At 41.6% G+C, this 16,185-nt stretch overlaps 3 protein-coding genes across 7 annotated transcripts in view; 2 read left to right on the forward strand and 1 right to left on the reverse strand.

The window, feature by feature from the left end:
• On the forward strand, positions 1-4,870 carry Hen1 (Hen1 methyltransferase). The gene is made up of 5 exons (XM_033466091.2): positions 1-381; positions 560-807; positions 886-1,068; positions 1,184-3,477; positions 3,551-4,870. The coding sequence occupies exons 1-5, from the start codon at positions 109-111 to the stop codon at positions 3,736-3,738; spliced, it is 3,186 nt and encodes a 1,061-aa protein (XP_033321982.2). The 5' UTR covers positions 1-108; the 3' UTR covers positions 3,739-4,870.
• An 83-nt stretch (positions 4,871-4,953) lies between these two features.
• On the reverse strand, positions 4,954-14,367 carry GAPcenA (GTPase activating protein and centrosome-associated). 2 transcript variants are annotated; one of them, XM_033466090.2, is made up of 17 exons: positions 13,633-14,367; positions 13,057-13,235; positions 12,789-12,963; positions 12,517-12,700; positions 12,253-12,436; positions 11,781-12,146; positions 11,424-11,699; positions 11,167-11,335; positions 10,848-11,089; positions 10,596-10,784; positions 10,396-10,521; positions 10,141-10,326; positions 9,876-10,050; positions 7,424-7,614; positions 7,304-7,363; positions 7,014-7,208; positions 4,954-6,942 (listed from the first exon to the last, which is right to left on the reverse strand). In XM_033466090.2, exons 1-17 carry the CDS (start codon positions 13,694-13,696, stop codon positions 6,712-6,714), a joined length of 3,192 nt encoding a protein of 1,063 aa, XP_033321981.2. In that variant the 5' UTR covers positions 13,697-14,367; the 3' UTR covers positions 4,954-6,711. The 2 variants fall into 2 exon arrangements, with proteins under 2 accessions (XP_033321981.2, XP_033321979.2); XM_033466088.2 differs by having other exon boundaries at positions 12,517-12,715; positions 13,633-14,362.
• A 933-nt stretch (positions 14,368-15,300) lies between these two features.
• LOC117218142 (early estrogen-induced gene 1 protein) overlaps positions 15,301-16,185 on the forward strand; it is an 84,813-nt gene continuing 83,928 nt past the window's right edge. For 2 of the 4 annotated variants that reach the window (XM_033466295.2, XM_033466298.2), the window contains exon 1: positions 15,301-15,515. The gene's annotated coding sequence lies outside the window, so the exon portion shown is untranslated. Of the gene's footprint in view, positions 15,516-15,542; positions 16,144-16,185 lie in introns of those variants that run through there. The other 2 variants (XM_033466299.2, XM_076525383.1) reach the window with 2 other exon arrangements.

Consider the following 16,185-nt stretch of genomic DNA (forward strand, 5'->3'; position numbering starts at 1 on the left):
CATAACAAAACAATATGGCTGCTTGTATTACGCACAACGGGAAGCAGACCGGGATGCGTTCGTGAAACGTGAACACTAAAAAAATTGTGATTGATTTTCATTGTTGACATGGTTATTGTATTATTCCACGTGCTCTATCTTCTCGGGAAGTATGTATACCAAAATTACAAGGTAAACAAACGAAAATCTATGGACGATGTCGTGACCGACGCAGAGGAAATTTTCGAATTTTCCGAAGCGGATTACATGATGGTAGACCCAGAAGCGCCACAAGATTTCGAGACGAGACCAATAAGATTTTTTCCGCCAGCGTACGTGCAAAGATACGTCGCGGTGAGCGACGTGTTAAATAGTTCCAAGTACAATGGAAAATTGCGTAAGGTATTTGGTTTCCCATTGTTCTTTCGCGACGATCCGCTTCACATGCGGATTGTACTTTCTTATCTACTACATTCGAAACTCATATATTATGTTACATGACATTTGTGTACTGGACGAAGGTCATACTGTGACACAATGAAAGATTTTCGCAAAAAGACTACCTTGTGTTTATTTATAGGTCGTTGATTTCGGCTGCTCGGAACTCGGCTTTTTAGTTTATTTAAAGAACACACCTGGTGTGGAGGAAATTTTATGTGTTGATATTGATAGGCAGCTTTTGAATGCCTATCAGGAAAAGGCTGCACCTTTAAACTCGGAATACATTCACACAAGGTCAACACCATTGGTCATTGAAATATGCGAAGGCAGTGTGACACATAACGACAAAAAACTAGAAAATACAGATGCTGTAATTTGCATAGAACTGTGAGTTGTTCTTTAACTCTGACATAGATCTGTAACTTTTGATCTGCGATAGTATTAATAATTATTTCGATCCTCCAGAATCGAGCATTTATATCCAGACACTTTAAGAGATCTACCCGAAAATATTTTTGGGTTCATTAAGCCAAAGGTAGCAATAATGACAACTCCGAATGCAGAGTTTAATGTGTTATTTCCACATTTTTCTGGATTCAGGCATCCTGATCACAAATTTGAGTGGACCAGACAACAGTTTCAAGATTGGTAATTACAGATTATTTGATCTATCCATAATTTTTTTACTTCTTTAGTACTATTATAGTTTTATCAGTTAAGCTCTTATTTGTAGCACCAATAACTTTATAATTCTTATGAATAGGGCAAAAAACATTACTTCAAAGTATCCAGACTATGAGGTAACTTTCGATGGCATTTGTAAGGGTCCAGAAGGCAGCGAGCACTTGGGTGCTTGCACTCAGATGGCAATATTTCACCGACATAGCGAATATAGAGACGATTATAACCAAAGCGCCACGGATTTGTTCAACAGTGTAGCGATACATGACTATCCAGTGCACGTAGACAATCGTTCGGATGAACAAAAGATCCTGGACGAGGCCAAATACTATATCGAACGGTTATCGTACCAAGACCCCGATATGGAAGAAGAAGTACCATTGAGAAGATTATTAGAAATGTTGAAATCGTTCAATATATCAGAGGATACGTTGCGATCGATTTTGGAAGATGCTGGCTATGCGTTCGAAAACCGCGAATCTGGGCCAACTGTAGTGATACCGCAGCTTACATGGTCAGATTATAGCGGGATGGGTCACTGGTCCATTGAGCAGGAAGATGGTTGGAACACTGAACCCGGTCCACCTGTGGACTCGAATAGGTACTTGGAAGAGGATTGGAACAATCCGAATTGGGATGAAGAACCAAGCATTGTTATCCCACAGAATAATTCTGTGGTTCAGGACAATACGTATCTTTTCGATGGAGATAATATAGCATTAGACAGCGGCTTGGACATGAGAAATTCCGCGGCATCGGCGATGTATAGCGAGACTAGTATAAGAGAGACTCTAGACTCGAGTGTTCGATTTTCTAACAATATGGATCGCATGAGTGTGGACGATATGAACGAACCGATCGATCAGAATGTTTGCCCAGATTTAAACGTATCGATTATGCTATCAGATTCTTCCACGAGCATGAAATTGAAAGAGGTGAAAGAAGATTTGCCTTTCGTGGACATTAGTTCTTCGAGTATGCAAGAGAACACTATGCAACAGCTGAACCACATGTTGCACTTCCCAATATGTATGAACACATCGCGCGCATCCACCTCACCCGAACCGTATCTTCTGCAAACCGTTAAAATGGACCAGCATTTCAAGCACGATAGTCTGTGCAATGAGAGCATGAACGATTGGATGCTGAATAATTCGTTCTGCCAGAGAGATGCGTCTGAGTACAATGACCCTGATCACAATAACTTACGTAGCTTACATTTAAATGCGTCGTATGAAGAAAGCGAATTTCCTAGTCCCGAAGATGTAAATAGTAGTAGAAATACGAATACAAGTGTTCAAGATGTCTCGAGGGATAATCAGCAGCAGATGAACAGCATGCCATTAGCCAGTTGTTCCTTAGCCGATAATCAACCGCAATTTACAAGTTCGCCGAAAGTAGAGGCAAAGGTAAATCCGACGAGCAAGAAGAAGAGATCTTTGAACCTCTATGAGCATACGAACAGTTTACCTAGTACAATAAAAAAACTTCAATTGATAGGGCTCGAAAGCAATAAGTCGTTAGAGATTAATAGCAAATCTCCGAGAAACAATGAAGATGAAATGGCATCGGAGCAGACTTTATTGGCTGATTGCAATAAAAAGGATACTTCCTGCGACACCGCGTTAACCGAGAGCAATGTATTATCGACAACGTCCACGTTGAACGACGGTCAAACAACGGAAGTGCCACAATCGTCTTGTGATCAGAGATTTCAATTAGTCGATCTAAAATTAATTAAACAAGAGTCCGAAGATGTAAATAGCACAAAAACTACTTGTCACAATGCCAAAGACATAAACTTGAAGCCCACCTCTCCGGCTTTGGAAGAAGCTACAGAGGCTGTACAATTCACATCAGTATTAAAAGTCGAGAAACAAGGTGAGTCTACAGCAGAGGCTAATAAAGATTTGAATATAAACGCTTTAGAGATTACTGAGACTGCGGAGGCAAAGCCATTTTCACCAGAAACGCCGCCGAATAGTTGGTCTCCGGAAGTAATGGACTCTGGATATCCTAATTCAACTTCCGCTCAGGATATGACCCCGGAATACGATTTGTCTAGTATAGCGCAGGATCACATATCTGATTCTGAACCGCCTAGTATAGCAGAGGCTCCTAGGCCAGAAGTCCTTGAGATAGTTGAGGTTGTCGAAGTCGAGAATGGCGATCTAGCGAACAATAATAGGGATGGAGAGGGCAATAATATGATGGCGGCTCAGTTAAACGAGTTGGTGGACTTGCAACCTTTGATCGACGTTCTTGAAAATGATCGGGAGAACGAGAATGATATTTATGCGCTGGAGAATGACTTACCCATTGACGTTGAGATGCAGATCAGAGAACGCAGGGACATTAGATTCCCCGATAGGGCAGGTAGTGTATCCTTCATGTATTTGAGCTTTACAAGAATTATAATGACGGAGCTAATCTGTATTATCTTTTTAAGGAGGAGACGACAGGTTCAGAAATATGGAACGCGACGAAGGTTTCGATAGCAGTTCCACAGATGGTAGCGACTTAGAGAACCACGAGATGGGTGAGGATGATAATAGTGACGAGAATGTGGCCATGGATAGCGAAAATGCCTCGCACAGTGATAGCGGAAGTGATAGATGGCCAGCTGGTCGCACGTGATATTATTGAAATAATGATTGATTACCTAGATTTTTCCACATATCGCCACCAATACGTTCTACGAGTCTGCGGATAGAAGTATGAAGGTAATTACTTTCTAAACTATGTTTATTACGTTCTATTTTATATTATTGTCACTCCTGAATCACAAGAGGTCTTATTCTTTTTAATGATAATAATAAATTATTTCGGGGAAGTTATAAAAGTCCTCGGTCAACGTTAAAAAGGAATTCTATCAAGGGGTGTTACCTGTACTAACTTAATTTTCAAGTAGTCGTCTTTCAATATTAGAGAATGAAGCAACTTTTGAATGTTGTATTAAGAATGTAGTGTTGTTTTAAAGCGATATTAAAAATATCTCATGCTTAATCTGGACTGTGAGAAATATTGTTAGTCTCTGAATTGATTAATGGCCTCTTGTATGTGTTAAGTATTACAATTCTTATTTTACTTTTATTTAATTAGGTAACACAATCTGTTCTAAGTTATATTAATTATTTTATGCATTGGTCTTCTTTTTAAAAGGAGTAAAAAGGAACACCCATTGCTAGATCCTTACGTCTTAGATTAATAACGTTCAGCGAATTTATTGATATAAACTATTACTTTTTTTACTTTATTATATGTTTGCTATGTACCTTTCTCGTTGCGGTTGTATTTGTAACTGATCTGTTGATACGTTAGCGTCTTCAGTGGGCGTAAGGCAGTGCTTCAGTACTAGTAATATCTGTACGCTGTTTTATATTAATTAAGTAAGGTCTGTTTGTTACCACGTGAAGCCTTTACAATGTGTCGAACTTTAAAAAGAGATATACATATATTTTCGTACAATCTTCAAAGACCTCCTGTTCCCAACGTTTACTTAAGTACTTATAAGATTTTTAAGACGCTGTTTCACCTGCGTATAGTTTTACAAAAATTTATCGACACGTTACGTTTCCCCTATCCCTACACCACTCCCTTTTGCCCCTCTTTGTAAAACCTTTACGATAATTTGTGAACGAGGTTCGCGCCGTGCGTTAAGATCTATCTAAGACTGAAACTCTGCATATCGTTCCATTTTCACGATACCACAGATTTTGGACAAATAAACTACGAAAACAAAGAACAATAAACGTATCTTCTAAACAAACCGCATCCTCTCAAAAATCATTTGACTTTACATCTCTTAAATATGTCACTGTGTCTGCGTAGGTATTGTACCAAACGCCAAGATAGACAGATATGGTTTGTTTCTTTATTTCAATAATAGTGGAATGACATTACAAGGTGTACAGAGATACATAGGTAGTAATCCTAAATCATTTACATGATCTTTTTAGTAGCTTAACCATATAGATATTATTTGTTTTTTTTCACGTTTTCAGTATTTACAGTATAATCCCTTTGTTTTATATAAGATGCAGGACTATTGTTCAGCTACTGTATGAGTCGCTAAAGTGACCATAAAACTTTTGTTCTCAATTCTCCTATAGATTTGAACCGACAAAGTATTTGTTGCATATTTCCAAAATGAGAATTCGGTGAAATGAAATAGGATATAAGGGGTTGTCGTCGCCACGATCATGGCACGATACGTTGAACATCATGTGTATAGTGCTCGATGAAGGGCGATCCGAAAACGAATTGATGTTCCACCGAACAAAATGGCACTAATCGCTACTCGACGGTCTAACAAATGTGCTTTCGAGCGTTCCGCCGTTTCGCTCTTCGTGTCGTGGAAGCGTGTTCGATCGAATCCTGATTCGACTTAGTGCCTTAACATAGAATTTATGGCCTTTCTTGCTTCGCAAAGAGTACTGGAAACAGAGCGCCGCGAATGTAAAAAATAATACACGCGCTCACGAGTATTTATCGGAAAGAATAACGCTGGATACGTTTTCACATTACATTACGTTATTTCACTTTACTGTTAACGCTTCATCTACCGGATGTCGGTAAAAACAATTATCATTAAGAAAATTTTAGAAGTGAATCCTCAGTTGTGTTCAAAAGCATTTCCTCAAAACGATCACATTCTAAATTAAAGACAAAAAGTACAATCACAAGGTTTACATGTGTCCCAATTTCCTGAACTGTGTACTAAAACCACTTCCGGTAGGTAACGTGTTAGCGTACGTATAAAAAGAAATGTAACACCACGAAATTGTACCGCAATTCGGTAGCTTAACGGTATTCACGACAGTTCAAAGTTAGCCGTGAAATCGGCAGCCGGTTCGGGTTAAATTAAAAAAAAGAATAAGAAGAACCTAGTAGCGTTGTACTTTGGAATGTTGTCGTGTCATGGACAGATACAGAGAGAACCGTAAAAAGAAATGCCTCTGCAGCTTGCCGTGCCCGTTAATCGGCCGAGTGTACCGTGTTTATGTACAGTGTAGAACCCTATAGCGCCTCTATAGTTCTCATCTTAGACTAGTTTCATACAAAACGCGGTGTGTACTTATCGCTAACATCTATCATGTAACTTCCATCGTTTCGCCCGTGACCTCACGCCCTACATTCTCCATCGATCGTTCTCATTCTCGCCTCATCAACTACAGCGCACCCTAAATTACTCGCGGAACGTCTCGTTGAAGCGCTTCGAGACGGATTTCGAACGGTGTACAAAAAAAAACAGATCCACCTAAAAATGAGTATACTCTAGGAAAGAAGAGAGTTAACAAACTTGAACAAGTAATATCTCAAAGACCGAATATGTCAGCGTTATCAGGATGACGAAGCTGCCCCCGCTAGAAGCGTGTGTAAGGAACCCGAGACGAAAACTATAACGTGTCCCGCGTCGGACCAAGCTGAATCTACGTGCGAATCTTGGACGTACGTTGCATATTCGAGTCTGCATCTGGCAAACAGCTTTTCTCCCATTGATTACGAACAGTTCGCGTTGCCTGCCACGAACAACGACGGGTTACTCCGCTTTTCGTCGTCTCCGTCGTTATTCCGCGGCAACGCGTTCGCTTTTTCGTCATCGTCGCATCACACGACCTCCTTATCACGAGCATCGCGATAGCGCGAACGAATCAGGTGATAAACTTCGCCTCCAGGCGCGCTCTCGCGCCTCAGATCCTTCATCAGAGAAGGATCCTTCATCACCTCCCTTTTGTTCGCCGCTTCCTTAAGCGTCGACAGTGTCTTGCTCAGCCAGGGCCAACTGTTTCTGGCTGCTTGCAGCTCGGATGCAGTCGCGTGCAGCTGGTGCGTCAAGTCCTACGATCATTAGGATGATTAAACTCACCGTTATGCAGATAGTTAATATGTTCTGGTTCCGTTTTTTTTACCTGATTTCTACATTCAGCTTCGACATGAGCCAATTTGGTCTGTGCCAACTCCAACTCCAGCTCCCTAACTCTCTCTTGTACTCTGTGCAAGGTGGGATCTATTCTGTTCTCCAGCGGATGCGAGATGTCCGCTAGCACATTGGAAGACTCCAGCGGGACGCAACTCCTGCATTTCTCGCATTTCGACACCATTACCTTTAGAAACAAAGAATCACTAGCTCGTGCAAAAAGTTTCAAGAGATCTAACTACACCGCGAATAGAAAAAAGAAAGGCGAATTTTCGATTTTACCCGTAGCACGTTAAGGCTGGACTTGGCGGCGTTGTAGTTATCTTCTAGGCGTTGGCAGATCTGAAAGAAGTGTCCGTGGATGACACATCTGGCTATTATGATCAAATTGGTATCGTGTACCTGTTTGTATTCAGCAATGATGACGTTGCTCCGCGTGTTCTCCGCGTCCGCCCTCGCCACTTCCCTCTGCAGCATTTCCTTCACTTGTGCGAGTTCTGCTTCCAATCGCTGTTTCTCCTCTTCATTCCTCGCCACCGTTCCTCTCAGCTGTTCCACCTCGTTGCTGTACTCGTCTGCATTCTCTTGGGCCACTGTGCATGTCAGAAGACCCGAGTTAAATTCGCGGTTGCACCGTAAATTCGATAACACGACACAAGTAAACGCGACATAGATAAAAGACGATTATTATCTGTATGTTTGTGTTATATTGTAATTAGGCTTCGCTTTGCAATGGAAAAACCGTTGGAATATTCTTACTGGTCATCAGTGTCTTTCGAACGTGGCTCATGATTCCGCGGAATGCGGAAAACTCTTATGGTCCCGTCGCAACTGGCGGACGCGCGATATCTTCGGAAGCAGATATCGATGTCCCACCACGCATTCCCTCTTGTGCGGAACACATACCATAGTCAATTTTAAACTGCTGGCACAGCTGTTAGATAGATACGACGGTTACCTGCTACAGTTAATAAATGTGCCGATAATGGCCCCTGATAAACGAGAAACCTAAGCGCTGCCAAGTCGTGAACGGAACATTATTGTTGCGTCCTCGAACTTCCAACACCTATTCGAATACTTTGTTGTTGCTCATTGTTGTAATTAACGGTGCGAATCACCGTGATCAAGTCAACTTCGAATTACAGAAAGAGAACAATGACGATTTTCGCACGGCTATTCTTACGAGTCGATCGATTTTGTTAGTAAAATACAGAAGCTGAAAGCGTTTTATATACGACTCCATACAACTATGCATGCGTCAGCGACCAAAGCGGGAAACGTAATCGTGGGGCGAAGAGTGTCGGGAAAAGGGTTGAACACAGGTAAATTGATAAAAAACTAATACACGATAATTCTAAACGGACGATTTATTTCCAACAAAAGAAATAATAAATAGTTGTCTGTGCATGTACGTTTCACGTACATATGTATAAAAAAAAAAGAAAAGAACAAATCGTTACAAACAGTATCCGAAAGCAGCTCGACACTGTCGATTTCAATAACAAAAATAAATATAAATTTCGATACATCTACTCGTGAACAAATTTTGCGCACCGCTTAGCGAGCGGTGCTTTGTTTAATTTAAAAAAAAAAAAAAAAAGAAAACAAATAAAGAACAAGATCGTGTGGCCGACGACACAATGCTCGCTTCGGTGTCTGCGAAAATAATGGCCGCACAAGTAAAGCGTAACACAACCAAAAACAACGAATTGGACCCTGTCCTGCGCACGGTGAGTATGCGTAACGTTGCAGCTAATGAGATCTCAGCCAACCGTCGTGTCTTTGAAAACGATTTTTTGAATTCGATTATGCATTGGCAAAGATAAAATGCGACGATAAAGATGCCAGTACAAGAGTATGCAGATTAGTTGAAATCTCATACTCGTGCAGCATTTTATCACCAGACCGACGCTTCTTTATCAAAGCATTGTGCACAACTTGTGCAGTGTCTAACGCCTGAGACCGTCTGCATCGAGATCGTGGAAAGTTCTACGAAGCAAAATCAAAATTCGCTCGGTAACGCAGCAAACATTGTCTTTCGTTCCTTCTTAAATAGAATTTTATGTCCCGCCGGAGAATTTTGAACGTTTCAGCGTTGAAGATCCTCCAACGAGTTTACCACCACCTGTACCTCTACGACAGAGAGCTAATTGTATTCCGTCATTGTTCGTCAGACTAGAAGGAGACGCCCTATGCTTCGTTGTGCAAGCATAATGATCACGTGCATCAATGTGATGTATCTCTGTTTCTCAACCTATTCGATACTTGACACGGTTGACGTTCTTCTTAGAGAAAGAAATCGTCAAGACTAGTTTAGAAGTATACGTTAATTAACCTATCCTATTCTTAATAGAAGATCCGAATAAATTCTCTTTCGCTCGAGACAAATTTACAACCACCTTATTCTTTGGTTTTTACTAGAACTGTGCAAACCCGCCCGAGTATCAGGAACCCGAAGTTCGGGACGGGTCGGAAAGAGTCAGGCGGGATCCCGACACGTTTCACTGCTCGATGTCTCGAAATCCCGAGTGTTTTGGGTCCCGAAAGTTTCGGGACTGAGCGCGATTCTTGGGTGGTCTCGGTCTCTACGCACGAATAGACTATTCCGAGACCACCCGAGAACCAAGTGCAGTATCGAAACTTCCTTCCAAGATCTCGAGCAGTGAAATGTATCGGGATCCCAACCGATCGCGCTCGAATTTCTTCGTCCCGTCCTGATCCTGTAACGTCGAGTTCCCGCACATGCACATAGAACAAAATAACTGTTCTCTGTAGTGTCAACGATTCATTTTGATCGAGTGTACAGTAGCATTAGTGTGGGTCTGTGTGGTTCAAACATAAAATATGAAGTTACCTTTCAACGTCATAAACTCGGCCTCGTACTTCTTCAGTTTCTTTAACGTGACCGAGCAGGCTAACTTCATTACGTAGCGCGAGACTTCTTCGTTTCGACAACGTTTTGGCAGATGTACCCGAAAGTATTTCAATATACTCTCGAAGTCCAGCTGAAGCAGTTCCTTTTTACATAGCTACGGAAACAGAACCACTTTATCCTTATGACGCGTCCCAAGCAAATGATAATGCATTATCGAGATAGCATGCGCTTTTCAACACCTTACCATTAACAACGCGAGAGCGACCTGAAACAGCGTGTCGAGTCCTTGCAGGAGAAACACATCCAGAATATGGAAAACAAGATAAAGTGGAAATCTGGCTGTAAAGAGAGTCAAAAACCATTGTGCGGCGAACATGTGAGTCTCCACGCCACGGTCGCAAAAATGTTTATAAAGTTCTGGCAACTGATCCTGAAAAAGCAACGTTGAATTTCATCATTGAATGATCTTTCCAATTGTGTTTTATGCATGTGAACCTACCTCTATCAATCTATTAAGCTGATAGAACCTCATGTGAAGATTGTCGAATCTGTCCTTATACAAATCCCTTAGACCGTAGTCGTACATTAATTTAACTAGAACACAAAAAGCTTGCTCCTCCGGCATCTAGAAGAAATTATGAAGTCATCGCTAGTACATAAAATCTAGTCTCAAAAGCACGACAGCAGACTAGCACTTACATGAAGCAGCAAACTAGCAACTAGAAAACTGAGTCCCTGACAGTATCCAACTTCCTCGTCGTACACCGCGTATGCTTTGCTTATTCTGTACAAAGAGTCCTGTCCGAGGCCGCCGGTCTCTTTGAAAAAATCATGGGCGGGAAACGTTCTGTTGATGTCTCTCAGAATGACGCTCTCGCAACTGCTCTCCTGTAGATGCATCATGCCGTGTCATTTTCAGCATTTTTTTTACCTCTTGAACAATGAATTTACCTTGGTAATCAAGGTCCTATATCTATCCATCATTTCTTGCGAGTTGTCGCAGTTGCTTAGACGTTGCCACACTTCTCCGCGCAGAGCTTCCGGTATGCCTTGTCTTGTCAGCTTTACCAGAAGCTTCGGACGTTGTTCGTTGACTTGCCAACCGTCCAAGACCTCAGCCCAACTTGCTAGCTCGTCCGCGGAGCAGTCCTTGGACACTTCGCCTGTACCACTCAGCATTGGTTCGTCGCCATCTGCAATGTAGAATTAATAATATGATTTGTGTATCTTCAGCGTATTACAAAAGTTGCTGAATCATCTCTTGATCAACCTGAATCTATTTCTTCCTTGGGCGTGAGTGTATCGATGCTGGTCAAAGAGGGTGAACGTATCAGTGACGCTAAGTTGAGAGCAAGATTCAATCTGTTTCTGTCTAATTCTCCCGAGGTCTCTATATTTTGAACTTCATAGTGAACTTCTGCTCCATCCCCGGATATTATCTAGAAGGAAGTCGTTAATACTTGTAGACCTTGTTACCATTTACAGCAGTAGAAAACTACTCGACTTCTATAATAGGTAACGTCTTACCTCTTTCGAGCTCAGATAGAATTGTTGTACAAGGTTTCGCTTGTTAAAATACCAGAACCTTTCGTTCTGCGGATACACTTTGACCAACGTTTCTATTATAAATCTAACGGGTTCCCGAATGCCGCGTATCACTAGATCAACGGCAACTGTTATGTAGATCTTTCCCTCTCTAGGAGTTTCTACGTTTAGAGTTTCCAATGCTGGATCTGCAGGATCCCAGTGTCCACATATGTTGTAACATTGCTTATCTTGTATCAATGGACCGGCATTCACTTGCTGGTAAGGAAACAGGAAAAATTTATTTAGTCATACAGAAAGAAAATGTGTTGCTAAACTACAAGCTAGTTTTGAAATTACCATTTCAAGCAATCTCATGTCGCTGTGCTTAACATTGCGACCAGGACTAACAAGAACTCCGAAGCACCTCTCAACTTCAAGGGTAATCCCTCCCTCTTTACTGGATACTTGCTGAATACTTAAACACACTTGTTTAGTAACGTTACTCCGTAGTTTGAAGCAATTTCGGTCCTTAGGAACTGTGCTGAAGCTTCCCTTTCCATCATCTTCTTTTATTTCCATAGTTACTTCAAAAATAAATACTCGCGAATTGGATTTCTCGCTTCCATTATTGAAACCATTGAAATCGCTTCCAGTTAGAGAACTGGTCATGGACCGTGGTATTCTGTGAAATGCTTTAGAAAAGCAAGCGGAAACTTGTCCTACCTAAAACGATTTCAAACATCTTATTCTGATCGAAATACGAGAACGTCGCACCCTAAGAAAATAAAATGCTTGGTTGTGCGTCGGGTACAAAGTGCGATCAACATACCGCCTCTGGTATATCACATCGAAAAACATGACACTGATAGATGGCAGACTCCAATGTATCCCCATGAGACCAAGTGAAAGCGAAACATGCTGCACATGGTCCGCTACTCTCGCCACGTGCATAAAATAAGATGCGTTGCACTTCGTAGTGCGCGATTGGCTGTTGTGTAGCAGCATCATACAAACTGCAGCAAAGAAAGCAGTAACGCATAACGTAACACGGATATAACAATACTTTGATAGACATTTGTTTAATAATACATACCCAACAGAACCTTGAGAACTACTAGGCACAGAAACCGATACTTTGATTCCTAGATTAAGGGTCTGTTCTGCATTTAGTACATTCATGTTTCGCTGTATCTCGCATTCCATTTTTGGTGCATTTATTGTGGTGCTTCCCAAGTATGTTACGCCATTGAAGATAGTACACTCTTGTAGGCCTGGGGCTAATGAATTTATTTCTACAATATAAATAACGATTTATGCCTTATACTTAATGGTCAGTATTTAAATAGACACACAAACAACTCATACCTCCATCAACATAATCTTCTGGTTTCATAATGTCTTGTTTTTCCGATGCAACCACACAAGAGCTTACATCATAGAATTGACTGTTTCCTACTTTTTTTGGTTTTGATTGATTTTGTTGTATAGTGCTCACAATTTTATAGTCGTTACTCTTCATTTTGGAGTCCTCTGTTAGAACCTGCAGTTGTCACCGAACGACCAAACATTTATGAACACATTGGAGATAAACATTGATCTCTCTTATCTACTAATCCATGCAATGTATGCAAACCTCGCGCAAATTGTTTTGAAGATCTTCCAGGTTGCCGTTGTTGGCAATTTTGAGCATAGGTGGTTCAAATAGAGTTTGCTGTTCTTTACCCGTACATTTGTCATTTACAAATTCATATTCGTCGCTTATAGCCACTGATTCCATAGACTTAACACTCATACTATCCTCCATAACTATGCCTACAATGTAATGGAAAACATCATTATGTTAAAATATATTAAGTCTTGCAGTCATGTTATAATTATCTGTCTATTTATAAAAGTTTAAAATAAAACATTCATGAAAACAAGTAGCAATAGTATATGGAGCTAAACAATAATAATAATAATAATAATAATAAAATTGCACATTATCTATAGATATGAAACATAAAAAGTATCTTTGTTCTATTTGTGTAGTAACTTGAAATGACAAAAGAACGTGTATCCCTTTTTGCGTCTTTAAGATACGATAAAATCGTGAAATGTTCATACTCTGTTAATACCATACGAACAACAACAATTACGACGAAGGATATAACTTTCGCGAGAACTTCCGGACTGATCGAACAACAACCTTGCAATTTATAAACATGACCTGTATCGAGAACGAAGGAAATAATGCACTGGCTGTCATTCGGGAAATAAAATAAGATTGGCATGTGTCAAAATTCGACACGACATCGCTGAAAGGCACACTAACTCGAAGTCATAACGTCGTTTTGCCAGTTGAACGTTTCGGTTAATCATCTGACACGTATCCTTGTGCAAATTAATAATCGTATCCTCGTTCGTCTGTATCGGTAACGTGTCTTTATTTACACGGCTCCCAATCGTGCCCTCCACAGCAAAGTACAGGGATTACCCTCTCGCTGGATCGAAAATTTACGGGGACACCGGTGCCTCTTCTCGCATAATCGTTCATTAAAACCGCGGACACACCCCGACTCTTCGAACTTAGCATCGATCTACCCACGTCCGCACGGATCTTGATCGAACTACTGGCAAATGTTTACATGGTTTCACTCGTCATTGTAACGATGCTGTTTGACAGAAAAGAAAACCTTGGCGTCGGCCATTTGAGCACTAAGGTCCCGGAAGTCTGGTTCGCAATGACGAATTGCGGACCGCTCGACCTAGAGCGCGCAACAATTTCGAATCAGTTCCGTCGATTTGCACCTTTCACGGGTTTATTACACACTCTCTCAACAAACTGAAGTATTCACATCATCTCACGAACATAACAATATCCAATGCTCTCTTACACATTCTCTACGGTACAAAACGCGACGGAATATGTCCGAATCTGGCACGATCAGTGTTCGTAAGTACGATTTCGATGGATGATATATCTGGTAAATAAACTAGAAATTAATATCGACAGAGTATCGTTCGTTAGGTAATGGCTGTTTTATTAAACGATTTACACGAGGTTCTTGCGATTACTCGAACTCGGTACAACAATACGCAGTTTGTAAATATCGATGACGCGAGCGAATTGATTCGTACTTACCATTATAGAATCGGTGCGTGATCATGTTTCAATGTTTGACAGCTATAAATATCGTGGGATGTAGTCGGTAAAGAAGTCACCGTGTCGGAAAAATGTTTGAAATTCTTTAGATCGATTCTATCAACGTTGGAAATATTGTGGAATCGTGCTTGCATCTCAGAGAAAGAAAGTCATGGTTCATCAACGATTTACGTTTGTTTTACACGCCTATATCTTCCAAATATTCCTTTACGTTGGATCAAATAATTGCCCCGATGACAGATAAATAGATACATTCAACGGAAATTCGTACAAACCAATCAGAAAACGCGCATAGAATCGTGCTATACCAGATAAGAAACTTTGAATAAGAATCGAGATCTTGATGCATGTACAGACAATGTTACCGCGTCTTCCTTGCAATCACAGCATAATAAATTTAGTATACGCTTCGATAAGGTTCTCTATTTATTCACGCGTTTAAGTAGACAAACGTAGAGAAACATCGCGATTTTCTTATTATCTTAAACATGCGAAACTCCGTGGAATTTGCGATTCCATGCCAGTACTCGCAACACATAGTTTCGAAGCCACATTCACGGCGCGTACATGCGTACGCATTCACAATGGACGTCGATTGTCGGGAGCCATCGGAGTTTCAACTGATAGCTATACCCATTGGTTTCGTTCCGCCAGCCAATAGGGCGCTGTTCTTTAACCAGCCTATAAGAAGTCGCCGACAGGTGGCGCGACAGCGTTGCACAGCGAGCAGGAACCGAGACGCGTCAGTTCACAGACGACCTCCGTTCCGTCGAATGTGAGGAAGCTATTTTTTTGTCTGTGAAAAAATTGTTCGGCGTTGTCGTATCTCGAAGGCTTGTCGTTGGTTCGCGTACACCGAGGGGCGAGCTTCTGTGATCATGAAAAGTGTGAGAATGTGCGAGATCGGCTAGCATCTAGGGCAAATAAAGGACAAGTCGGAGACGAGAGTGAGTACGGGCATTCGGGAAGAGCTCTCACGGCTTTTCACCTATGCTTCTTTTTCGGAGGCGGGCGTCGGGTATCGTCGCCGTCGTTAATCTCGCGATCGCTGTACACGATCCCGTCGGCATCCGGGCACCGTCTCCCGTTTTCCGTTCCCGTGAAATTTGACAGATTCCCCAGAGAAAGGGGGTGGTGGGGGGAGGGAGACAGAGAGCTCGTGCACACCGTCGCCTAAACGTCAACGGATAGACGAAAAGGAGAGAGGTTATAAAGTCAAGACGGAACAGTGCCCCTGCACCTGCCACTGCAAGACGATAGTTTTCGCATTATCTATGGAGCATCGTAACGCTGCGTCTCTCTTTCTCTCTCCCTCTCTCTCTCTCTGTCTCTCGCCCTCGCTCCCTCTCTCTTTCGAGAACCATTCCTTGTCTTTCGGTGGATCGCGTCTCCCCGTGCCTCAGAATCCGTTTCGAAAGATCTTGCAACGTTAACCTGTTAACCGAGTGATTTTTCGGTGATAAACATCTGTATGCCCGCACGATCGATGACGAGTGAAACCGTTCCGCTGAATTAAGTACAATGCAACTCGCGCTATCGCAGAGTAATGTTGATGTCAAACAGAAGATTGGATAGGTAAATAAATAGAAGATAAGCTCGAACACAAGCGGCCAGGTA

The sequence above is a fragment of the Megalopta genalis genome, chromosome 1 (genome assembly GCF_051020955.1).
Source record: "Megalopta genalis isolate 19385.01 chromosome 1, iyMegGena1_principal, whole genome shotgun sequence".
Classification (NCBI taxonomy): domain Eukaryota; kingdom Metazoa; phylum Arthropoda; class Insecta; order Hymenoptera; family Halictidae; genus Megalopta; species Megalopta genalis.